Source organism: Eubalaena glacialis, chromosome 8 (assembly GCF_028564815.1).
Source record: "Eubalaena glacialis isolate mEubGla1 chromosome 8, mEubGla1.1.hap2.+ XY, whole genome shotgun sequence".
Taxonomy (NCBI): domain Eukaryota; kingdom Metazoa; phylum Chordata; class Mammalia; order Artiodactyla; family Balaenidae; genus Eubalaena; species Eubalaena glacialis.
In genome coordinates this window covers 12,080,977-12,107,438 of record NC_083723.1, presented here as the reverse complement: position 1 = coordinate 12,107,438, position 26,462 = coordinate 12,080,977, and the positions used below count along the sequence as shown (strand labels likewise).

At 46.8% G+C, this 26,462-nt stretch overlaps 1 protein-coding gene across 1 annotated transcript in view; it reads right to left on the bottom strand.

The window, feature by feature from the left end:
* Nucleotides 1-4,117: 4,117 nt before the first annotated feature.
* The window catches only part of GLI3 (GLI family zinc finger 3), a 283,127-nt gene continuing 260,782 nt past the window's right edge, over nucleotides 4,118-26,462 (bottom strand). The window contains exons 11-15 of the mRNA XM_061197565.1: nucleotides 18,976-19,125; nucleotides 17,319-17,483; nucleotides 12,005-12,295; nucleotides 7,400-7,727; nucleotides 4,118-6,500 (exon numbers count right to left, since the gene is read on the bottom strand). Of these exons, the coding sequence (XP_061053548.1) occupies nucleotides 4,159-6,500; nucleotides 7,400-7,727; nucleotides 12,005-12,295; nucleotides 17,319-17,483; nucleotides 18,976-19,125 (3,276 nt within the window). The 3' untranslated portion in view covers nucleotides 4,118-4,158. The remainder of the gene's footprint in view (nucleotides 6,501-7,399; nucleotides 7,728-12,004; nucleotides 12,296-17,318; nucleotides 17,484-18,975; nucleotides 19,126-26,462) is intronic.

Below are 26,462 nucleotides of genomic sequence, written 5' to 3'. Positions count from 1 at the left end.
GGATTTATGGGAGGAAATTCTCCTTTGTGAATGAGAAAAGCATGAAACATCCCTATGACTGGACAATCTCTGCTATAGGGCAAGGAGAGAAACATTCACCACCCATGGGACAGGAGGTTCCCTGAGACAGTGCTAATGCACCTGTGCATGTGTGTGCACCAGTGCGTGAGGGCTGCACCCATCTTTGTAGCCCTGTGATACTGACAACCAGGACCACCTGTCCTTCCCAGCAACAACCAATGCCTTCAGCTGGTGGCTCAAAAGACACCTGATATTACTCAGGAAGAAGAAGGGAACTCTTTTGGAGTCTTTTATAGTGATCTGGAGAAAACTACCGCAAGCTGACGAGAAAAGACAAATGAGAGAAATAGCTCATATTTCTGTCTGATGTCAGTTATTAAAAGCCACATAAAGGTAGGCTTCTACCATGTCAGATTTTCTCTTGACATGTGGTAGGGTATCTCTGAAATGAGAGGATAATATATAAAAGAGGGACAAGTTGTTAGACATTAAACCTATTCATGTCTTTCCTCCTAGAGTTTGGCAAAGAGACAAAATTAAGAAAAACAGTCCAGGTTACAACTGGTGTGCCTCCCAGGTCCCCCTCCTCACACACACTAGTAGGGTGTACTGCCCCATTCTCCATCTTAGGGATGAGGAATCTGGGTCTCAGAGCAAAAGTTCCCTCTGCGTGTGTGTGTGTGTGTGTGTGTGTGTGTGTGTGTGTGTGTGTCGGGGGTCAGGGGGCCTGGGTCTAAACACAGGTTCTGGATTTTTCCAAAGAAAGCCCTTTTCCCATTCAACTGTGAATTAAATAAACCACCTACGAGAAATTTCAGTACAAAGAGTTTTTTATTGACATTGTAAGAAACATTGTTCTTTCTCTTTGTTATAAAAAGACTAAGTGGTTCTGAAAGCAAAAGTAGAGTCCATCTGTGGCGGGGCTGCAGCCCCGGGCTAGAGGTGGGCGCGGGTGGGCATTGCACGGGCTGCGGGCTGATCCGAGGAAGGCCCGGGGCCGGCCACGTCCAAACACTATGCCTACAATACTTAAATGTATTTACACGTGTTTCTTTTAAAAAAAGGATTACACATTTTATTTTTTAAAAAATCTAAAAAAGGTGAAAACAATGAACTCGTATTTTATCTTACACATTTGCAGGATACACAACAGTAACTTGTCAGAAGAGGACATCCTCCTATCAGTTCAAAACAACATGGGAAGCCAGGTTACAAGACAGCTCAGACTCTGCTACAATCGTGTGCTCTCGGCTGGGGAGCACGCAGCCTTGAGCCCTGACTGGGCAACACCAACTGGTCCCTCGCTTCGACGACATTAACATAAAATAAGGCACATACATCGCAAGAATCGAAACTCTGCAGCTCAAGAGGGTGAGCCAGTGAGTGAGGAGCAGGGGCAGTCTAATTAGTTCTTTAGAAAAGAAAACAAAATGGATTGAACATGTTTAACATGGATGCCAAACAGCGGTACCGTGTATGAGCCTGCATTAAAAAGTAGCCATGACCCTAGAGAGTTGGTGTTATCTCCCTAAACGCTAGGGACAGGGAAGTGGAGAGAAGATGGGAGGCTGGGGATGGGTTCCATCACAGGAGATGCCAAGTCTACAGAGATCCATGTCCAGATGGGACACTTGTAAGTGGCCCCAAAAAATCTTCCTTACTCTATCAAAACAGATTGGAAAAATACACTTTCCTCTTCCGCCTCTCCTTTCCTCCATCCTTCTGAGATTTCCATACTGAGAGAAGCCAAATACTGAGCTGAAGCATGAGTGTCTCCTGCAAATCTGAAGGTGGGAGCAAAGAAAACAAAGTATGAAGAGAAAAAGATAGGGGGTAACCCGGAGAATCACCAGAAACCAAAGGAAAAACAGGGGCACAAAGTGACAACCGTGCTCATCCCAGGCTCCGTCCATCCTTCCATGTAGGGAAAGGTGACATGGGAAATTATGGCAATTGATAAATGCAGGACACATCTAGGAATGCTAGTGGGGAAAGGATTCAGAGGGAGGAGAAGGAGGACAGGGATTGGATTAAGCCACAAGGGCATGCAAGCTCAGACCAGGACTGGGAGATTTTGAGTTCATGGAAAAAACAAGATTCAGGGAATGGATTACTGATTTTGTAACCAGATCATGACCTGTTTGAAGAACACAGAAAATGCCTTGATCTTTCCATTGAAAAGTGGTAGAGACTCAACTCTCTTAGCTCAGATCACTACTTGTCTTTTGATTTTGGACTCTGTTCTGAAGTGGATGCTTCCTTTGATTTAAATGTAGGTGTTGCACGGGGGGGGGGGGGGGGGGATGGCCGGAGAACCTCAGCATCTCTCTGCTTTCATTTAGTTGAAAGCAAACCAACTGTCTTAGCCAAAGTCCCAAAGGGCAATTTTACTTCCACACTGAGATTCTTTGTCCAAATGAGAGAACATAAACATGAGAAAAATGGGCTGGTCCTAATATTCTTTCTATTTAATACTTTTATTTGATTTTGTCTAATACTAATTTAAATGGCAGGAATAAAGGGAAAAAGCCACATAATGGACTCATGAATCACTTTGGAAAAATCCAACTCCAGGGTCAAGGGGACAGAATACAGCAGGTAGCCTGAGGTGTCGATGTTTTATTTTCATAGCTTACATATTTTTTAAAGTAAAATGCTGGATAATCCACGTACTCTGTGCACACATAGTATGTCTTTTATGTGTAGCAACTGCACCTGGGGAGTAGCTGCACTTTTTAAATCTTTAAATGTTTTAATCCAAAACAAAAGTCCAGATTAAGTCCACATTAAGGACAAACTACATAGAACACTTAACTTCTTAAATGGATGCGTCACTTAATAGATAGGGTGCAAAAAAAAGGTATCCACACAGCTACAAAACTTCTTCCCTAGTGCTTTTAAATACTAAAAATATTTGAAGCGATTTATTCCAAATATCTTTGTCTGTGAGCTTTTTTCTTTTACAACCAAGTTTTATAAATCCCCTAAAATAGGGCACTTAGAATAGAAATACTCCTTCGCTATAGTGGAATTAACATATGTTAATGACATAGCCAGCTGTGGGGTTAAGTACCTATATACTCAGAACTAGATATCATCCATTCTCAGTTATCTATGAAAACGGGGCAAGAGATGGAACTATCAACAAATATGTAAACCCACAAATATTCCCCAACAAATTCTCCACTGTAGCTTGAATCTGCAATCCACCTACCTTCTTACCAGAACAGATGAAAGTAATAGCATGTCTGAGTGTCACCCAGCGCCCTTCCCCGTCTCCCTGGAAGAGCACTGAACATTCACGGACAGAAAGAGAGAGAGGAGGCAAGGTCGATAACTGAGAACTGTCGTATACACGTACCCACCCTAAGCTCATGTATGGACAGTAAGAATTTTAAACCCCAATGGTGGGCACACCATTTCATGTGCAAGAGTCCCAAATTTCGACCTGTGTGTATCTGTCTAAAGCATGCTCTGAACTGCGGGTGAGGAGCATCTTAAAAACCTGTGACCTCTGATACAGTACGCTCACAAGAGATTCCCAAACTCACTCTCCATGGATTCCCAAACTCACTCTCCATGTTCTGATTCTCGTGCCCAGTGTGGGGATTAAAAAACAAAAGAAACAAAACACAAAAACAAACGCTGAACGTATGTAAAGGAAAATGGAAAAAAGCTGGAAGTGTAACCCCTTGGTCACAAGCACACCAATTCCTATTTCCTTGGAGTAACAGAGAAACCTGTCAAATCCTTTCCTTTGCCCTCTCTCCAAAAAGAAAGAACGTGCACACCACACATTTACACCGGTTTACTAAAAAAAGGGGGGGGGCGGGCTTACAGTTTTTTAAAAAAAGAGGGTGTTTCGAGTGTTACAATACTGATTCAAAACTGAAATGGAAGACAGTTTCTCCCTAGAATACTTTAGGGTTTTTCAGAGTCCTTTTCCATAAAAGGAATATACTTGAAACACATCCCAGTTAGGTGAGATGAGATTGCTAAAACATATACAGAACTAAAAAAAACAAAAACGAAACAGCCAAAAAAAAAAAAAAAAAAAAAGGGTCAATTTAATCTTTTAAACTCCTAAAGTCTCAGGTCTCTTGGCAGTCTTTTTTTTTTTTTTTTTTCCCCTAATGCCTACTGCATAACTGCAAGGAATTTGCTTTCTTCCGCGAGGGAAGTCAGCAGAGAACTCATGTCCCCGATTGCCATGTTGGTGGTGCTCAGAGACAGAGCTGGCAACGGGAGGGCGGCGCGTGGCGTTGTGAGCCGGGAGGAGCTATGAGAAAGGTTCTGAATGATGCTTGGGCTCAGGGCTCCTGACATCAGGCTGGCGTGGTCCGCGTCATCTATGATAGCATCGAAATCAATCTGCACCCCTTCCAGGTCATGGCTGTCGAGGCTGTCCACTGTGCTCGTCACCTGGTTAGCACCTGGGGAGAGTAATTCAGAGTTTTCGGCGCTCACCCCCTGGAGCAGGCAGTTGGCTTCTGACACGGAGAAGCACCCGGTTTTCATGTCTTGCTGACCGAAGCCAATGGTTTGGTCATAGAACTGACCAGAGTAACTCTGCACATTCGAATAGAGCTGATGGGGCTGCCCTGGCATCTCCATCTTGATGCCGTTCACCCTGCAGGTCTGACTTGGGTCACTGAGCTGTCCTGGCTGCAGAGCGAGGCCGCCCCTCGGCCCAGCCTGGCGCCGGCTGCCCCCGTAGCTGGCACACGGCTGGTAGCCCCTGACGGCTGCCAAGCTTGACAGCTGGATGCCGGTGCTGGGAGGCCCTGGCAGGCCGCTTTCTGGCCCTTGATACACGTGGATATGTGAGGTAGCGCTACCGTGCCCTAGCATGTGCTGCCCGGGGCGGCCTGCCCCCTGGGGGTGCATGCTGTCACTAAGGAGCTGATGCGCCAGGTACCCCTGTCCCACCGGGTCTGGGCTGGGCATGCCATTCACCGTGCTGCCGGCTGACTCGTTCGGTGCCACCGACAGGCCAAAATCCGGCTGGCTCCCGCTCCCTGGCATGGGGATGCTTTTCAGCTTTGCTGCCTGGATCCCGGCACCGCAGGCCCCGTCGAGCAAGCCGGGGGAGCCGGGCTGCCGGGCCAGGCAGTTTCCATACTGCTGGGCCTTATAGGGCTGTTCGTGGAAGGCGTTCCCGTTGGTGCCCGCAGCTCCGCCGCCGCCGCCGTGGCTCACCAAGTGCTCCGGGCCCCCGAAGGAGCTGCCGTGCTCCCCGGGGGTCGGATACCCCCCAGCTGGGCCAGCCCCGCTCCTCAAGGGATTCTGTGGGTGGACGCCCACGTGGCTGTACAACGCGAAGGCACGGGCCTGCTGCGCTGTGGACCGCGGGCCGCATTTCAGCTTGGAGGAGGACAGGTCAGCGCTGCCTGAGCTGACCTCGTTCCACTGAATGGGCAGGTCGGATTTACTGGCATCAGTGCAGGGCGGTTCCAGCCCGCGATACTGCTGGCTGGCGTGGCTGCCGGGCAGCCCAAGCGGGTCAAAGTCGCCGGGCCCGCTCCCCAAGCCGGGCCCGTGGGGCACTTTGCTGTCATCAGAGACGGTGCCCGGGAAGTGCTGCTCATACCCGACTGGGTTCTGGGAGTTTAAATACTGCACCACGTCGTCGGGCAGGAGATCCTCATCGTTCAGGCTCACATCGGCGTCCATGGTCAGGGACTCCAGGGTGACATTCTCAGTAATGCTCGGGGGACAGGGAGACGCGTGGAAGGGTCGGGACTGGCCCCCGTCCGGCCGCGTGTAGTTCTGAAGCACTAGGTTACGCTTCTCCAGGGATGGAGGCAACACCGGAGGGTTGAAGCTGTTAAGGCTGTTGAATCGCTGCACCCGGGGCAGGGAGAGGCTCTCGGAGGCCGTCCGCACCGGGTCGCTGGCTCTTCTCACGCCGTTGCCCAGCGCATCCTGGGGCAGCAGCGGGCGCCGGCCGTACCCGTGGGCCCCGCCGTCGCTGCATCTCCGGGGAGGATGTACGGGAGGCAGGGTCCCCGCGGGCTCCCTGCCATCGCCCAGCAGGGCCATCCGGGTCTTGAGGCTCATCCTCTCCATGTTGGGCAGCGGGGTGGGCGGCGGACCGCCCGTGGCAGCGGCGTACTTGGCTTTCAGGCGGTACTGCTGGGCGGGCGTGAGGCTGAGCAGGCTGGGCAGCCCGTCGCCCTGGCTGGCCTCGCTGGACCTGCGCGACGCGTCGGTGGAGATGGGGTCGTAGGAGTCGGCCACGCTCACGTTCTGGGGCCGCCCCTCGGCCTGGGACGCCTCGCTGGAGCGGCGGCTGGAGAAGCAGGGCGAGATGCCGGAAGAGCGGCGGCTGCTCAGGTAGGCGGAGCTGATGGTGCTGGCGCTGCTGTCTCTCCGGTTGAGTAGGTTCAACATGGTGATGTCCACCCCAGAAAGGTCGCTTCTGTTCGGGAGAAGGGACGGGGGCCCGCCCAGACTGCAGCTGGTACTGGGCTGCGTGCCTGCGGAGAAAGCCGGGGAGACAGGGGTTCATTTCAGGATGACTTAACACAGGTGTCGGCGAACAGTGACTCTTTTCGGTTTCCGGGGCCGGGCGGTCTCGGTCATGGTTACCCATCGCTGCCCTGCAGCACCAAAGGGCCTGGGGACAGTAGTAAAGGGGTGGGTGAGGCTGGGTGCCAATAAAACTTTATTTACAAGAGCAGGTGGGAGCGGTACATGGCCCACGCCTGGTTTAAAGGCAACAGTAGTGACTCCCTGGATGAGTGAAGCTCCTTCACTGGTGCAGTGTAAGGGCCAAGTGAAGGGTCCCTGGAAGTATATACAGTGCTCAAGTTACAGGAGGTACCAGGGCAGAAGGCATATATCTAAACTCAGGGCTTCCCCATGACATCCTATGCGGGTGGAGTGCACCTGAGTAGGTGGGGTGGGGGAGGTTCGCCCCTGGGATATGCTGCAGATATCGAGCGTAATCTCAGAAACACAAGCTGACTGGGGGCCGACAGTGACAAAGATGGCTTGCCTTTCTCCGAACTGGGCCATCAGTCAAAGTGGCTGCTTACCTCCTGGCTGCAGACTATGGAAGCCAGAGATAGGTGCGAACCCGGGATGCCTCTGCGGCTGGGATTTCCTTCCCCTGGTCTAAGAGGTATGATTTCACCATCAGAATATCAGTCATGCACAGTCTTACTTTTCATTTCAGGATTATCCTCTTACTGCCTGCTTTTAAAATACGGACTCTCCAGAAAGGCAACACTAATATTTATGGTTCCAGCATCATTTTAGGGCTGGTGGGGAAACAAGCAAATGGAAAACCAAGGGCCCGGGTCTGCTTAGTGCTCCGGCTGCCCTTGAAAGAACAGAAAACCCCGCGCGGCCACGAGGACTGGCCAGAACTCACCGTTTCCTATGAGAGGAGAGACCGCAGGGGCTTTGGGGGGTAGAATGGGATGCAGTCGCGGAAGCATTCCATTCACTTGTTTGAGTCTTTCTAGCTTGACGTGCTCCATCCATTTGGTCCCTGCCGGGTTCCTCCGGGCTTGCAAAGCAAGGGCTGTGGTTGCAGTGGAAATGGTCGAGTCCATGATTGGGGTTTCGTCGATGGCACTGAGGTCGCCCATACCACCTCCATCGGTTAGAGGAAGCTCGAGCCCACTGTTGGAATAGTTGCTGATGGGGGACTGTTGGCTGCTGCATGAAGACTGACCACCAGGGCTTGGCTGAGATGTCTGTGCGGTCAAGAGGAAAGGACAGAAATGTCACCCGAATGATGAAGGCCAGGGAGCGGATGACGAGAGATCACGCAGATCAAGTCCTGCGGCATTCTCAGTGGGTGGGATGAGAAGAACTATGTTCCGGTGAGTGGAGGTGGCCTCCCTCAACCTCAGTGACTGCGCAGCAGGCAGATGTGCAGTGGAGGGAATGGACAGCGGGGGGTGCCGGATATGATGCATCAGCCATGGAACCCTGCCCCAAATGCCAACTCTGCATCACACTTCCTTGTTGGTTCCCACCCCGCCTCCATGACTTTATCCTTTGGGCAAATTACTTAGCCACTCTAAACCTCAGTTTGCTTATCCAGAAAATGGGGACAATTTATTTATCCTAGGGATTGTTGTGGGAATGAGGTGTAAAGCCCTGAAAACACACAAAGTTCAAAAAGACCTGGATGACAGTAATTAATTGGCTCAGAGAGCGTTAGCAGTTGTTATTATAATTGCTTTAGTCCTCGGAATATATGTTCCAAGAGCACATGTTACCTCCCCTCCAACCAGCCCCTCTATACTATTCCAGGCTGGTTCCCCGAGCTCTTGTAACCTCTCTACTTTCCTTCTACATTTTCTTGCTTTGTAGAACTCCAAGCAGGGTGTAGGTAAAAGCAGCTGTAAGAGGGAAAACTTCAATCACTTAGCTTCTGCTATAGCCAGAGAGGATCCGCATTGCACTAGGAGAATTGGGCCAGGTTTCCCTAACCCCAACCAAGTGGACTGGGTAAGCCAATTCTGCAACTCGATGGGAACTTAATCTGGTCCACTGGTTCTCAGGGAAAGGACCCCCTCCACGGGCCCCTGGCCATGGGGAATGGAAAGCTCACTGTCTCCACATTTGGGAGCCCTCTATAGAATGGCCTGCATTGAGCGGTCCACACAACCTGGAACTGGCCCCTCTAAAATTCCAGTGATGCCCTAGTGGATAAACACTCTAATCCTTTATGCAGAGATAAGAAAAGTGATGCTCAGAGAAGTTCAGTGACTGCCCAAAGTCACAAAGCGAACATTGTGATGACCTAGACTCCCAGCCCGGCCTCACTTCCATTCCTCTGTAGCACCCTCTCCGGTGTTACCTAAAAACTAAAGCCTGACAGCAGCCCAAGAGCAGGGAGAGATAACTACACACACTCCAGTATAGACGGCTGTGGTCTCTGGTGGAACCACAGTGCTGTCAGCAAGGGGTCTGGACACAGTCATTTTCCGTGGAACCCGTTACAGTTTTTCTGAGAACACAGTACATACACCCAAGCAAATGAACACTTTCTAAGCGAGCACCGCATGGTATACTAAGTGTGTCCTGGGCAACCAAGCAGAGAAAAATAAGATACACAAATGTGATCATGAATGCATGAAGCCTGTCTTATTAAGGTTTTGCTTCTGCAGTGTCCTGAAGGGCCAGATCACCTGCTCCTTTGCAGAGAACTTAGATCATCCAGGGCTTTGGATGTCTTTTACGCTTGGATTGTCAAATCAGCATGTGTGTGTGTATGTATGTGAATCTGTGTGTATGTACACACGCACATGCAGGCTCACACTTCCACAGGGCCCGGAAGAAGGCTCACATGCACCTACAATTAGAAAATGCTTACAGGAGCGCAGACATTTCAATATAGATTAAATTGCCAACAACAAGTGTATTCAGATCTTGCTCTAAGAAGGTGGTGCACGTCTGGTCCAAGAATAAATTTACACTAGTCAATATGACAATTAAATAGTCTTTGAGAACATCTGCTTGGTCGGTCCCAGTGTGATTTATTATGAAAACCTAGACAAACAGAATGATGAATTTCAACATCTAACTCCACATTTCCACATGCTGAATGTTCAAAACACATCACTTCTATGTTGGAAACATATCTGAGTAATGTCCACTACTAAAAATATCACAAAGGACAAAGACGAAAGAAAAGTGAAACAAATAAAAGTTAAATGTTAAAATGAAAACAAAACAAAGAGAACAGAGAAGCCAAAATTCCCTCACCTTATTACCCACTGTCCTTAGGAAGTGAGAACAAGACATTTAGGAGCATTACACAGAAGAGAAGTTGGAGTAATAAGAAAAAAAGAAGAAAGAATTTAATTTATAGCATGATGAGCAAATCAAAGACAAGTTTTTGAAGAAAGAATATTAGAAATGTAAATCTCCTGTGCCTTAGTAAATGCCTATGAAGATACCTACTTATATTTACATGTGTGTGTACATATTCATAAAATAGTCTCCCGTGGAAATTTGATTAATTTATTAACCTCACTGAGCCTCAGTTTCCACACCTGTAATATAAGGGGCCTAGTCTCAGTCTCTGTGAACTCTTTCCAGCCCTTTGTTTCTATGATTTAATTATTTTATAAAATATTTCACATCTTGGAGAACCTCAGATGTCACTGAGCAAACTCACTGTAAATTTTTATTTCTACCAATTTTCTTTTTAAAGAATGGGTGTTTGGAGAAGAGATAAGTTTTCTTTTCTTTTCTTTCTTTTTAAAAAAATTTTTTTTTGCTATGGATGTACATTAAAAGTACAAGGGATTCTGGGTTCCTAGGATGTCCTAAAAACATAAATCATTGTCTTTCAATGACATAACCTAGGAGACCACAAATTCACTTTCCTTGTTTCATTGAACACTTGAGGATAAACGGTTGACTCTTTTGCACAATTATTATATAGGTGGACTTTATTTTAGGAAATTGATAAATGCTCCCCCCCAAAAAAAGTATATAAAACACAGTTTACGAATTGATTAATTTAAAAGTATAGTGATCAGTCATAACACGTATATAAACTTCTTACTAAGGTGTTTTTTAAAAGCAAAGTACGGCTACCCACTGGGAAATAATGATACAAATAGATAGCTTATTTGCATGATTTTTGGCTAGACTTAGGGTCACTTTCTAAGACTCATAAGAGTTTAAAGACAAACTCAGTAAGTCATTAAAATTCAATTAAGTCATTAAATTCCACTCTATCGATTCTGAAATTGTATGTGCATTTATTCCCACCCATACATACCGCCACATGGTGACATAACTTAGGAATTCATAGGATGTGCATCCAATTCTTGGACTTTTCTAATTTTAAGCAAATGCTTCCTTGAACTGAGTAGAAATCTGCCTGTCTGGTCATTTCCATGCATCTGGAAGTCTAAGCCTGTGACTTCTATCTAGTACGATTCTTCCATATCCCGAGATTGACAGACTAGAGCCCAAAGCGCAGAGCTGACTGCATTATACATATGCCAAATGCAAATGTGCTAAATCTCCTCTGATCACTACTATCTTCATTTTTCTCGTTGTCTTTGGAAAAATTTTAGTTTATTCTGGCCCATGCATAAGGCAAAATCACCAAGTGAAGTTTGAAAGAAGCTGCAACAGTAGCTTAATCCATGTATCCTATTTGTCATCAAACCATATGATTTTTGCTGATGACATCTTTCAAATCCCTCCCTTGCTTTCCACCTCCTCAGTTCAGGCACCACTGCAGATATACGGTCTCGAAGTCTATCAACCAATCTCTAGACTGGCACTGGAGTTGTCTTTTCTAAAAACTTAGAAAACCTAAAAAAATCCCTTTATATCCTCCCCCTCTTTTTACTCTGGCACATTCCCCCGGGGCCCCAAGGCCAGTGCTTGGCTCCTTCAGGTCCTGCTCCCCAGCATGCGGTCCTTCCCCTCTCTGAGCGCTGAACTTGGCGGCCACCTGCCCTCTGCCTTCCCATCGTGTCCTCAAGTGCACCGGCTCCGAACCCTCTGACCCAGACTTGTCTTAAAGCCCCATCACACTGAGTTGTGTTTGTTTCTTGGTCTCCCTATCCCACTGGACTACAGACCCATAAAGAATAGGGGCTGTGGCTTATTTATCTTGGGGTCACCAGGGCAAATAAGTCAGAAAATATGTTTACAGAAGGAATGAATGGCTGATTCTCTACATTAGAGACCTGCTGAAAATGTGCACTGTGGTGTCTGTCTACCTGCCACAAGATGGGATGCTTCCAGATCGATTTCAAAAACCAGTTAGGAAACCCTGGAACTCTTTTCTGAGCTGAGCTCTGCTGTGCAGATCAACCTGGGGTAGGCAATCCGGATCAGGGAGCTCTGACCTCCGTAAATCAAACAGTGGGATGCAGTGAGAACGGTGCACTGAAGTCCGCCCCTCGCCCCTGCCTCCAGCGCCCTACCTGGCCCCTTTAAAGACCTGGGAGAACTTTGGGGAAAACCAGAAGGAAAGCGAGTGACATACCATGGGCTTCTCCGCCTTGACCGTTTTCACTTGGAGGCATTCTTCCCGCTTTGAGGTAGTGTTGCTGAGGTCTTTCTGCTCCCCGAGGGCTCCCTGAGTCTGCCGGCCGGGTGACCTAGACTGTGAGTGGCCGCCGGAATCTCGTGGCGCCGGGGGCCTGGGATGCACGTCCCCACGCTGCTTTTTGGTGACGTGAGCCTCTGGGCCGTGCACGGTCTTCACGTGTTTCCGGAGGGAGCTGGGGTCTGTGTAGCGCTTGGTGCAGCCGGGGATTTTGCACACGTACGGTTTCTGCCAAATGCCCCAAGGATGAAAGAATAGGTTGTTACCAAGGCGATTATCTCCCCGCCCGACGGTCTTTTGTGGCTACTCATTATATTTTTAATTCTTTCAAAGCACGATCACAAGGCTGTGAGGTGTTCAAAACGGCCTAAATGGTGCAAAGGTTTAATAAACGTAATCTAGCTTGAACACATTATTATTTTAGAGAATGCTCAGGGTGAGCGAAGAATGTGTAAATTGCGCTATGTTCTTGGAAGCATTTATCCTGTGAGTAGGAAGAAGTATCATGGTGTCACGTGGTGCTCAAGAGATAACTTGATGATGAGGATGGTGGTGATGATACTGCTGATGATAACAGAAGAAGGGTAAAAGACACCCATCCTTTAATGAGAAGAACGCTTTGGGGAGAGCTTGTGTGAAGACCTTTCTTACAAATGTCCTGGTTCTCAGACCTAATATCACTCTACCTCCTTTGAAAATGAGCTCTTTACACATTGACGCAGTAAAAAAAAAAAATTGCCTGCAGCCTCTCCTGGGTTAGATATCACTAAAATACTTTCCTTTGGGTTGTATTACAACTGCGGGGGGTGGGGTGTTCAGGGCTCAGAATATCCAGAACCTTTCTGATCTTTGAAGTCATAAGCCCTGTTGGAGAATGCTTACTCGTAAACCGATGAGGGCGGATGGATGTCGTCCTGGAGACAAGGATTCCTGGATGAGGCTCTGCTCACGAGTACTAAGATCTAGAAATTATTTCATGCTACTTTTATTTTCTATGTGGGCCAGTGATCAAGCCTACAGATACAGTCATAAAAAATTATATGGACCCTTATAGCTGAATATACTCACATCACAGAACTCATGACCAACATCAGAACTGTGATTTCGTTTACTTCCCTTGAAATCTAATATATTCATGGATACTTATATGAGTCTATATTTACCTCTGTGTATACCAGAATATGAGCTATTAGGTAAACAATAGTCAAAAAATCATGCTTAATATAATGCATCCATTACAGTTATATTAAAAAGATACCCTGTCTTATAGAATGATGCTTTTTCCCTAAAAGCCCAAGAACAGACTGAGAGCTATCTAAAATGATGAAATGTCCTAATGTACTGAAATAAAGATTCCAGAAATTATCTTGAGAGACCTCACCTCCAAATTTGAGATTCTTTTGGGTAGAATTGATTCCCATTAACTACAAATTACTTCTATTCAGGAGCTTGTGTGATTTGCAGCATATATATATATAATGAAATGAGCACATCAAATTCTATGCATTAGGGACAGAAGAATGGCTCTGATGATTAGTGCTATTACCGTGTAGCATCTGACCTCGGCCCTGTGCTTGCTCAGACAGGAATGTATGGCGTAGGGAGAGGGAACACAAAGCCAGGCCACTGTTACATGTTTGAAGAGCTACCCTTCCCATAAATATCTGCATGTATGTATCATGGGTTAGCTTGGAAATGAGAACACAGCTAGAGGTGGAATGAATCTGCTAATGTTCATCAGCTCCTGCATTTCCAGGACCAACAGAACATACAAGTACATGTGTGCCCATGTGCCCTTGCATGTGGACATATACAACAGCCACCTACAAAAAAACTCCAAGAACACAGGGTCAGGAAACTTAACTTCACAAGAAAACACATTAACTAAGTTACGTATCTTGGCCCCCAAATTCTGTTCTGATGAATGACTGAAATGCAATCTAATTGTAGGTTAAGATAAATGTTGTCAGGATTCTGAGTGACCCGTATTTCCTGTCCTGGATACTTAACTTTTGGTACTGTCATTGCCTTCTTGACTCCCTGAACTGAAAGGTACTTTGTGAAAGTGGGGATACTTATTCTACTTGACTGTGTAGAATGTATCCAAATCAAATTTTTGGTAAACATTTAATGGCCCCTACTATAGGCAAGACTCTGAGCACAACGTTTTATAAGACAGTGTAAAATCTCAAGGGGTATAAAATATGGTAGGAAAAATAAGACAGCATGAATTATCTACGGTACAAAATGTGGATGCTAGAGAAGGATGTGGACAGAGGGGAATCATTTTTGCATTGGGATGATCATGGGAGGCATCAATTTAGTTTCTGTATCTGGGTATAATGCCCAGCTCATGGATCAGGGTACGGGCTAAATCAGACCATGTACACGTGGTGCTTACCACGATGTGATGTGGGGCACATAATAAGTGCTCAATAAACAGAGCTTTGATTAGGAAGAGGCGTCGTAGTTGGGCCCTGAAAGACAAACAGGATGCTGAAGGATAAAAATGAGGGCAAGAGGATGCGGGAAAAAAAAAAAAAAAAGTATCCAGAGCAAAGGTCCAGCAGCAGGACCACTTCAGGCATGCAGGCATGGCTATCTGGAAGGTTCCATTCATGGTCAGCATTGTGAGAGGTCAAGGGAATGGTGACAGGGAAGGCTTGGGTCCAGTGAGAGCAAATACAAGCCTAAGGAGTCTAAACATTTCCTATAGGAAAAACGGAGCCACTGAAACTTTCTGGAGAGGAAGATACAACCGAATCAGCTCCAGGAAACTGGCTTCGTCTGGTTTTGGGAGGAACGGGAGCTCCATGTTCTGGAGTAGGGAGCCCGGTCAGAGGCCACTGTGATGGTTCAGTGACCCTAAATGGGCAGGGCAGCCACGGGGGCGGGGAGGAGACCTAGATTACCCGAATGGGTATTGCTCCCTTCCTGTCCTATTCTACCCTGTTTGCCTCATCTAGAATAGCAAAGTGCTCGGCAGATAACTAGCTATCAATATTTGTTCAGTGAAAGAACGAAGATACAAATAAGAGTGCAAAGAAATGAAAGAAGACATCGAGATTTGTCTACAATTGCTTGATGATGCAAGTCTGGATTTCCTGGATACACTTAATTTTGGTGTATCTGAAACCGTCCATCATTCATACGCAAGGACGAGGGCTTTCTCTATGTGGAATAGAGGAAAAATGATTTACGTGTTTGTGAATAAAATTATATTTATGTGTTTATGGCCAATGTTAATAATTTATTTTAAGTAAATTGCTCAACCTTGGTGAAAGATATTGTTGACCAAGGTACGTTTTAATCTCATGATGGATATTAAACTCTCTACAACATTGCACTTTTTATGGCACAGAAGGATTCGTGTTTAAATATAATGCACTTAATTAAAGCAAAGAGACATGGGCACACATTTGAAGTCCATAAAAAGATAAAAAGCTCAGTAAGTATGTTTATATGTATGCACTGCTAAAGTCCTAACATACCCAGTGCCCAAACTGATCCACAATAACAGGAGAGAATCTATAGGAATGAATGCCCTCTAAGTTTCTAGTCATAATTGTACTTAAATACATGAAATGTAAACATATTAATTAAATTCTAAGTTAATCAAATCTCCTAAAACATTTTAAATTGAGATTTAATCCACATCCCACAAAAATAACCCTTTTAAGCTGCACAATTCACTGGCATTTAGTACATTCACAATCTTGTCCAATCGTCCCCAGTATCAAATTCCAAAATATTTTCATCATCCCAAGAAGAAACCCTGCACGCATTAGCAGTCAACCCTGTTCCCCCTCGTCCAGCCTCTGGCAACTACCAATCTACTTTCTGTCTCTATGGATCTGCCTATTCTAGACCCCCTAGAAGTTGGTACAAAACAAGTACAGTGGATTACACCGCAACTGTCGCACACTGTAAAGCATTTTTGACGTAAAAGATGGAGATGTGGCATCTCCTCTAAAACATCTGCAAACAGTGGATCGATAATAAGAGATCCTAAAGGACTCAGGTTTCCTTATTCTACTATGAACCATTCAGAAAGGGTCTGTATAAGTGAACTCATGTGTGTGAGTTTATGTGTGAGCATGCTTTTTTTAGAGTGTGGCTAATCCTCTTAGAGTTGTTTTTGCTCTGTCAGTTCGGCTGAAAGGAAACTTGGTGAGGACCATCTCTGCCACCTTCAAGCCAATGGCCAGTGAGCTGAATGGTCCACTTTTACCAAATTCCCTCTCCCAGCTCTCCATCTGGAAGATCAAGAATGGGCCTGATTGGCACCTCGTGGGGTCAGACGAGAGTCAGGCCAAGGTCAAAATGCTCCTTCTCTAACACAATTTCAAGCAAACTGATGCCCTACTTTGTGGGGCAGAACTACATCTCATGTGAACAAATTCTGGGTAGCTAGCTTATTTCTACCACAAATGTAGGGAGCCTTTGTGTTAATCTCTGGGTACATTCAAGAGAAGACTTCACAGAGGAGGAAGAATCTAAGCTAGATCTTCAAGGAGAAATTGGAGGTCTGCAGGCAGACGTGCATTAAAATGTAAACAAAATGAACTGGAAATCATTTTCGTTCATTCTTATGCTTCTCTGAAATCTGGGGGGATAAATACCTAAAAATAACAACAGCACAACAGGAACCACCTACGACCATGAAGCTTTACTCAATATATTATCTTAAATAACTGACTAGAAACCATTCTGGGTTTCTAGCTTCCAAGATCCTTTGGAATTTAGAATGTATGGAAATCCTATTTAGCCAAGGTGGGTTACTCTGCAAAAGTCTTTTTTGATATAAGCGCCTTTGAAGATACCACCTGGAGAAAGCAAATAAAAGTGGCTGTCTTAGCAGTAAGCTGTCGGCTGTCAACACCTTGCTTCTGAATCTCTCCTTGGTGCTTAACGGGGTCGTCCTTTGAATGCATTCCCGCTCTTCCAGGCAGAGCGGGTGGATGGAATTCCAAGTTAAATGCTCCTGCTGTCTGACCAGTAGGTGGCAGTACTGAACAACGTGAAACTCGTTCCCCCTTCACCCTGCACGTCTCTCCCATCCGAGCCCAGGTTTCAGCCCTACCTTTGGGGCCCCGAGCCTTCACCTGCAGCATTAGGACCCACTCGTGCTGGGAGTGGCCAGAGGCAAATACAACGGAACAGGCTTGCGTTTCCAAGTACATTCCCCAGAGGATTTTTTATTTCCACCACAAGCTCTGGACCCAACACGTGTCTCCTGGAGGGGCCTTACCTCGTTGGAATGTGTCCTGTTCTGGTGCTTGGCGCGATCAGAGGCATTCGAGAAAGCCTTGTTGCAACCTTCGTGCTCACAGACGTACGGTTTCTCTCCAGTGTGAGATCTCAAGTGTGTTTTCAAGTTTTCGAGTCTCGAGTAGGCCTTTGTGCAACCTTCAAACTGAGGAGAAAACAGGTAAATCTGGATGATCCCACACAATGACGGCTGATGTATCCCACTCGCTCCGCGTGGATGAAGGACGGGGACGTTTGGGGGACTTCCCTGGTGGCGCAGTGGTTAAGAGTCCGCCTGCCAATGCAGGGGACACAGGTTCGAGCCCTGGTCCGGGAAGATCCCACATGCCGCGGAGCAACTAAGCCCGTGCGCCACAACTACTGAGTCTGCTCTCTAGAGCCCTCGAGCCACAACTACTGAGCCCGTGTGCCACAACTACTGAAGCCCGTGCGCCTAAAGCCCGTGCTCCGCAACAAGAGAAGCCACCGCAGTGAGAAGCCCACGCACTGCAACGAAGAGTAGCCCCCAAAGAGTAGCCCCTGCTCGCCACAACTAGAGAAAGCCTGCGCACAGCAATGAAGAGCCGACACAGCCAAAACTAAATAAATTAATTAATTAAAAAAAAAAAAAGACGGGGACGTTTGGAGGGTTGGCAGCTTTTCAAAACCAATGAACAAAAGTCCACTGAACTCTGCCTTTATTGGGATTCAGATGGGGCTCAGGGCCGTTCGAGAGAAAGCGTTTTCAGGGCTAAGTAAAAATCCTGGACCTTTTTTTTTTTTTTTTTTTAATAAGCCACTCAATGTGGACAGTGGGTTTCATTATCTGCTCAGGGATCTCCTTGAATCCCCACTGATTTCAGATTCAGCACAAAGTTCATTAATATGGCTTTGTGTGCCTACAAAGGCACCGAATTTGATCCTGTTTGTAAAGGGCCTTTAAGATGTAAAGTACCAGGGCTGAGCCTTGCCTGGCGGGCACCTTAGAGAAAGAAGCCTTAGCCTCGCAGGAATCCCAACCCGCTCCTCTTAGGTCTGTACTCGGCCATGGGGACAGACTAGGAGGGCGAGGAAAAACTCTAAAGCCGTAAGGGTTATAGTTTTAAAAAGTCAACCTAAGTTTTTCAAGTCGAAACTGGCCCCTCCCTGTGCTCCCCAAGGCTCTGGTGTGACAGGCACTGGTGCTGGGGCAGGCCCAGTGGCCCGGGGCTCACTCCCGGTGCCGGATGGCACGTCCCCACTGCCACCTGCCCGCCTGCCACTCTGCAGAGCTGGGCTGTCTGACTCAGCTGCTGTTAGCCATGTGGGGCTATTTAAATTTAAAATTGTAAGTTAAGTTAAAATTTAAAAATCAGTTCTGTGGTTGCTCTAGTCACATCTCAAATGCACGTGTGTCTCGTGGCCACCATGTTGGATGGGGCGGGTCTAGATCAATTCCTTCCAGCATCCCCCAGAGCTGTCAGCATCCTTTCTCCATTTCTCACCTCCCCTCCGTTTCGGAAACCCCTCTCAAAACCCCGGGAGTTTATCACAAACAGCACTCCAACCCTCTTCTCCCACCACTCATCAGCTCGCACGGCCCTTGGAGTACAAGGAAGGACCCACAGGTGCAAGACTCCCCTAAGTGGACAGCTGGCCCCCGCCCCTTCGGTACTCACAGTGCATTTGTGAGGCTTCTCCCCCGTGTGCCTGCGCATGTGCACTACCAACATGTACTGGGCTTTGAAGGGTTTCTGTTCTCTCGAGCAGTCTAGCCACCGGCACACGAACTCCTTCTTTTCTCCATGGATATGGTCGTTATTTATATGCTGGAGTTTGGAAAAAGAATGAGAGAAATAAAATGGAAATGTACTACTCTTTTCTGAAGGCAAAAGAACAGAGTGTCCCAAATCCCCCAACCTTAAGTCCTAAAGACTCCACGGTACCTTTACTATACTGCAAACCTTTACTATACCTTTACTATATTTAGGATGTTTCCTAAGTAAATTTGCTCTTACTGACTGTGGAGGGATACTTCCTAACTTGTAGGAGTGACCCGGTTTGCAAGAAGCCTGGTGTCCCAGAAAAAGTCCTGCAACGGCATCAGAAGAGCAGAAAGAGGGTGAGACACCCACGTCCGCTCTGGGCCTCCGTTATCTTTCATCGGCCAAGTCGGGGTCCAGGTGAACTGACCACAGAGGTGACCTCCAGCTCTCACTCCCTCCAGGCCTTGGGTAGCACCTGGGTTAGTGCTGTGGCTCAAGACTGCAGAAAGGGCATACATACACACACACACAAGTCCGTAACAAGGACCAAGAAAATCCAAAATACATACACACACACACAAGTCCGTAACAAGGACCAAGAAAATCCAAAGCACTTTTTCAAACGACACTTTAGTTCCAATTAGTGGGCTCACCCCTTTGATAAGAATCACAGAGAAATGCCCTTGATACTGAAGATGAAGGCCCGGCAATCATCAACAAAACGCTTAGTGTCTGAGGGCCTTTGCTGTTCTCATACACAAAATAAAGGAATGGATTCCCTAGTGTCTAAGGTTCTTCCCAGCTCTAGAATTCTGTTAATTTGGTTTTAAAAATGAAGATGAATTTCCCTGAGTTCCAATTCAAAGTTTTAGGATCATTTTTTAATAGAGTTCCTTGGATTCATACATCAAATGTCCTACAACTAGGAGACACGTGAAATCTACAGCAGCGCCAGAGGAAGAGGTGGCTCTTAATCTGAACCAAATTCAAGTCTAGTCCAGCAAGATGAGTCTGTGATTTTAACGTCCAGTCACGGATGACGGAGGAAGCTTGTGCCCTAGGTTGATCCTGTTGTTTTTATTCTCTAGTCACTCCCTACTTTATTTGCCTTAATTCAAGGCCTTTGTGAGTCCTTTCTCCCACATACGTGGAAACACATCACTAAAAAATGTGTGCAATGAGAGAAACCTCCTCTGGGTTCCCTGAGCCCCGTAACAGTGACATGACGTTTAATTACTTTCCTGCGTAGGCTCTGGTTCCTAACTGAGTGGTCTCTGGGGACCTGGTGGTAAAATTCCACCATCACTCGACCTTTCTCAGCTATTCCACGAGGCAGCTGGCTGCCGCAGGAAAAAAAAAAAAAAAAACGCAGTCTGTTGTACTGTTTGGGGAGTTTAAAACTGGATGCGGGCAGAGAAAAGCAATTGCTGTGTACTCTCCTCTCCTAGAACAGCTCTCAGAAAGCCCGAGAAACAGGGGAGAGCGGGTGACATAGCCCAGGGCGCAGGCAGACAACTAGGATCCTTTTAGGCGCTCTGAACACAACGAGGAAACCACACAGAATCACTCAGGTTCACGACAGCATCCCAACCCCCGGCAGACAGACGTGTGTTTCTTATAAAAAGCCAACTGTCCTCAGTATGAGTGTTTCTTAAAAGTGATGCTGGGAATAAGTTCATCTGTATCATTTTTCTAGATTCCACATATAAGTGATATTATACAATATTTGTTTTTCTCTTTCTGACTTACTTCACTCTGTCCGACAGCCTAGAGACACAGACATAGAGAACAAACATGGATACCAAGGGGGGAAGGAGGAGTGGGATGAATTGGGAGATTGGGACTGACATACATACACTACTATATATAAAATAGATAGCTAATGAGAACAGACTCTATAGCACAGGGAACTCTACTCAGTGCTCTGTGGTGACCTAAATGGGAAGGAAATCCAAAAAAGAGGGGATATATGTATACATATAGCTGATTCACTCTGCTGTACAGCAGAAACTAACACAACATTGTAAATCAACTATACTCCAATAAAAAGTTTTTAAAAACGTGGTGCAGGGGCACATACGTGGATGAAGAGAACAAATGTGCTGGCCAGGGGATAACATGCCATCTTTAAATTTATGCTTCGAGAACATGTCTGCATTTGTTCACATCACCCAGGACTGTCCCAGATGGGTGCTGGAGCCCAGTCTTTAAGCCCACATGATACAGAGAGGTTCTATGAATTCTCCTTTCCAGGGAAAGCAATGAATGATTACACAAGTCCACTCCATACAAATTGCTCTTGGTTCAGTTTTTTTCCAAGTTATTAGGCATCAAGCTTCCTGGATGAATAGGCATGAAAGAAAATGAAGGAAGGAAGGGAGGGAGGGAAGGAGGACGGAAAGAAGGAGGCAGACAAAGTTAAAACTGGAAAATGGTCTGAGAATTTGGGCTGTGCCTGCTGCTTGAGTCACGACCCACACCTTTTGGTTTCATATTCTTGGCAACTGACAGGTGGCCCTGGTATTTGGCGGGTCCTCCGTAAATATTTGTTGGACTGATTGGCTCCTGTGAGAAACTGAACTTTCCCTGGACCAGAGAAATTATACTTGATGCTTTTGCCTAGCTTACTTCAAATGCATTTCATCCAGTATCCGTACAGTAAGATATTAATGTAGGTGTTATATTACTTTAAAATAATATACCATCAAGAATTCAAAAGGACTTGAATGATTTGAATGATAGCCCAATGAGAACCCCGTCTTGCCGGGGAGAATAAAACAAATACTCAGCGACTGCCAACATTTCATTCATCGCCCACATATTGACACGTATGTACTGGGTACCACTCCACACCAGGCCCTGTGCTGGGGAATCAGACAGACCTGAGTCCTGCCCTGAGGAAATTACAGGGCAGGGACACGGAATTACTGGAGGGACACGGAATTACTGGAGGGACACGGATAATGGCTTAAAGGACTATAGTACAATTATAGTTGTGATCAGCGTTTTGAAGGGAAATAAGAGGGTTTTAGAAAAACAATTAACAGGAGGTCCCAAATCCGCGGGGAGCACCAGAGACCAGGGTTGGCTTCTCCCATGAAGTGGCATTTAAAGTAGGACCTGGGGGCTTCCCTGGTGGCGCAGTGGTTGAGAGTCTGCCTGCCAATGCAGGGGACACGGGTTCGAGCCCTGGTCTGGGAAGATCCCACATGCCGCGGAGCAACTGGGCCCGTGAGCCACAACTACTGAGCCTGCGCGTCTGGAGCCTGTGCTCCGCAACAAGAGAGGCCGCGATAGTGAGAGGCCCGCGCACCGCGATGAAGAGTGGCCCCCGCTCGCCGCAACTAGAGAAAGCCCTCGCACAGAAACGAAGACCCAACACAGCTAAAAATAATAAATAAATAAATTTACAGTAGGACCTGAAGGATGAGTGGAGACTTGGCAGGTGTGCAGGTAAGGGTGTGGGTGGGGAGAAAGATGGACGGAAGCCCCTGGAGAAGGACAGAATTTGGTGCCTTTGAGGAACAGGGTGAGGAACATGCAGGGCAGGAGAGGATGGGCCAGGCTGACGCAGGAGGCTTCCAGCATTGCCACTGCTTGGTGTAGTACGAAGGCACGAGTTTCCAGGGGTCTAGTGGATACCAGTGAGGTAGCCAAGCTTGGGCCCACCTAAAATGCAGAGTGCTGGGTCAGGTGTCCAGCAGGGAGACTGTAGGATAGACCCCTGCATAGAACTCAAGTGCACCCCCCACCAGAAAGCCAGCACTTGGACGCCTGCCCCAAGCGACCTGGAGTCACTCAGGGGAACGGGGATGACCGACAGGGAAGCACCACCGGCAGCTAGCGAAGCAATGGCCCCTGTCTCTTGCCTTCCCCATCATGCTGGAGGGAGCCAGACTCTAGGAGGAGAGGGAAGAGGTCCCCTCCTGGATGGGTGGCGTGGTAGGGGAAGAACAAACAGCCTGCCAGCCCCCTGGAGCTGTGAGCCTGGCTGGTATAGGGAGGGGAGGCTCTGAGTGGATAGCAGGTTAGAGGTTTAAATCGGATGGGACTTTAGTAACCAAAAGTGGCTGAGACGTTGTAGAAGCTGCCGACCAGGGTGTTGAAGGATCTGCCACTGAGCTGGGAGGGGAGAGCTGACAACAGGCTGATGAGGCCGGTGACTGGAAAGTGCAAACCATTTCAGATTAATACCTGGCCAAGCTGCATCGGCCTTGGCCTCTGGGACGGTATCTGCAAATCCCAGTGGCAGGAATCCAGTGCCCATCAGTAAACACAGCACCCCGTCTTGTCTCCATGTGGGGAGGCACAGGCAAGAAGCTTCTCGGGACCGTGGAAGCAACCTCACTTTCAGAAAGGTTAGCACCTTGGGAATTTTCCCTTTCTGCCCCGTAGAGTAGACCTAAGGCCTAATATGCTTTTGTAATTTTCTGAAACTGCTCTTGAGGGCCAACTTGGATTGAGATTATGAGTTATATTTCTTTAAATGAGATTCTATGACCTCAGCCAGCAGGGAACAGGTCCACCTTCCTTGTCTTTAGGGTCCAAATACTGAGCACAGACATAATCGATTACTTCAAAGAAACACAGAAATCTTTCTGCTTATTTAGGTTATTTATTTATTCATTAAAATATTTACTTTATATTGGGGTATAGTTGATTGACAATGCTGTGTGAGTTTCAGGTGTACAGCAAAGCGATTCAGTTATACACATACACGTATCTATTCTTTTTCAAATTCTTTTCCCATTTAGGTTATTACAGAATATTGAGCAGAGTTCCCTGTGCTGTACAGTAGGTCCTTGTTGGTTATCTATTTTAAATATAGTAAGTAGTGTGTATATGTCATTTTGCATCTTTGAGCTTAAAACACTTCCCGAAGCTAGATTTCAGGTGAAATTTAAAATTCTAAGAAATCATAGATTTTTCACATCCAGATGTCCTAAATATTTATCTGCTAAAAAAGCTGCTTTGGCCTCTGCAATGGGTGCTCATGGAGGGCTCATCTTAGGGCAGATCTTATAAAACATGAGCTTGGAGATGGCGGGGTGGGTGCATTGGAAGATGCCCCCCAGACCAAGTTGTGATAAGCTGTGTACCTTTGGACAATTCACCTATTTGGGCCTTAATTTTTCTCGTCTGTAAAATGAGCGCGATGAGCTCCATCAGATGTCCACAAACTCTTTCTGTAAAAAGCCAGAGAGTAAATATTTTAGGTCTTTGCAGGCCGAAAGGTTTCTGTTGGGGCGGCTCTCGTCTGCTGCTGTATCAGGAGAGCAGCCCAGACAGCACAGGGTGCAGCTGTTCGTTTATGGATGCTGAAAATTTCACGTATCCTGGGGTATCCGTTACATTTTTTTCTAATTATTTAGAACTATAAAAATCATTCTTAGCTCATGGGCTGTACAAACACAAGCAGTAGCCAGATTTGGCCTGTGGGCCATTCATTTGCTCTCCCTGAACTAGATGACTTCAAAGTTTCCTTTCTGGGCTAACAGAGCCCTTGACATTCTCGGTCAGGCTGGCTCTCAAGCCTGAGGAGGTAAAATTAGAAGGAGGTATGTTTCAGCGCCAGAGCAAAGAGAAGGCAGTAAAAAGGAATAAAAGTCAGGGTCTTGGGATAACACGAGGGGAGGGAGACAGACAGACGTCCCCCTCTGCATCATGGTCCTGGGACTGGATGGAAAAAGCACCCCTTCTTGGCTCACCAAAACCCTAGGTAGTTAAGAAGAGCCGTACACAGCGAATTCTTAACACTCAACAAACAGGCCGATCCCCTGGGACACCGGCCTGAAATTCGATGGGCCTGTGTTTATTTGTGGTTTCACTGAAAATCTGCCTTCCTGGCAGTGAAAACGTTAATCAAATATATAAATAATTTAATTGGAGGGAAAATAATGCATGATTAAATTCCAAACTAATCCAACACAAAGACATGCAATTTGCCAGAGGCCTGAGCGCCAGAAAGAGATAGATGGTGTAAATTACGGCGGTGGATGCCAACCCTCTCCGCGGGGCCAGTCCGGACGCTCCCTGTCTGAATAAACAGGACGAAGATGCCAGGACCAGGCAACCCCAGAAAGGCTGAATCCAGACTCTGAGCTTCCCGATGAAATGGGATTGTAAGCATTTGCCCCAGGAAACTGATGGCTGATGGAACAAATAAAACATCTCAGGAGCCCATAGCCAACCAACCAAGCTGGTATTTGGCCATCGTGACCATGTTTGTAGCAAGATGAGCTAAGACCCAGGATTCCTGTCTCTCGCACTCCCCATGGAGCTTTGGGGGCAGGGAGAAAGGTGGGGGGAATCACTCCAGTTGGCCTGGCCATCGGGGAAGCGGAAAGTACATCTTTGTTTTCAGGGCTTCTCTCTGGGAAGCCCAGCCCTTGGCGTCAACCTCGGAGGCTGCAATGGTGCAGGAGGGAAACTGAAGCTTTTCTTTTACTAGCAGCAAAATGGAAGCCCACAGTGGACTTCACTGGGCTAATCAGGGTCCTTTCTTCTTGTTTCTTTTTGCACTCTGAATTCAGAGCTGACAGTTCGTCCTCAGTCTATTCCTAACCCTTCAGATGAAACACACACATGCTGTCCATCTATCCCGAATGTTCACTGCTCCCCAAATAAAGCTGCTATTCAAGCAGTTTGTGAACCTTGGAAGCACACTTCTGCTTCCTTTCTAGCTCCCTCTCCTTTGGCCTGATTCCCCACCGACTCCCACCCAGAAAGCATTGTCCCGTGGATGGATGAGCAACCTCCATTCTAAGCGACTTCCTCGGAGAAGAGGCTACAGCATGGCTCAGAGGTGTGTGTGGAAGGTTTGCACAGCCCCGTTCACACTCCGCCGGGCTAAGGTTAATCAGCAAACACCTTGCTGTTGCTTGCGATTCATTCTCTAAATAAGCCAGGCTCCTTAACGTCAAGAAGGTAAATTCCTTCCACTGTTGTAATGAAAATATTACGGTTAAACACACCTAAACACAGTGAAGGCAGGAAATGTAAAGTTTTAGACTCAACCTTCACCACCATTTCCATATGGCCCCCCTGGGCATATACATTACACACCAGTCTTTCTGTCAGTATCTACTGTTTCTCAAATAACACGGAACTTTTTCACCAACTTAAAAGAGTTGCTACAAGGTTAAGTTGCCAAGATTTTCACAGCACAAGGTACACGTAAAAGCAAAGAGTTACAGTCTTTAGAAAAATAATGTTCAGGTAAATATGATCTCTCTCCGCACACAAATGTCGTTTAACAGAACTTGATCGTTTGAAACTTCTCAGGATTGGCTCAGGAGGTATGTTAAGAAAGGCTTCTATTTTGGCATGGGATGGGGTATCAACAAGTAAACAATTTTAAGAAAGCTCAATTTTCAACTGGTTTCCTGACTTTATAATAT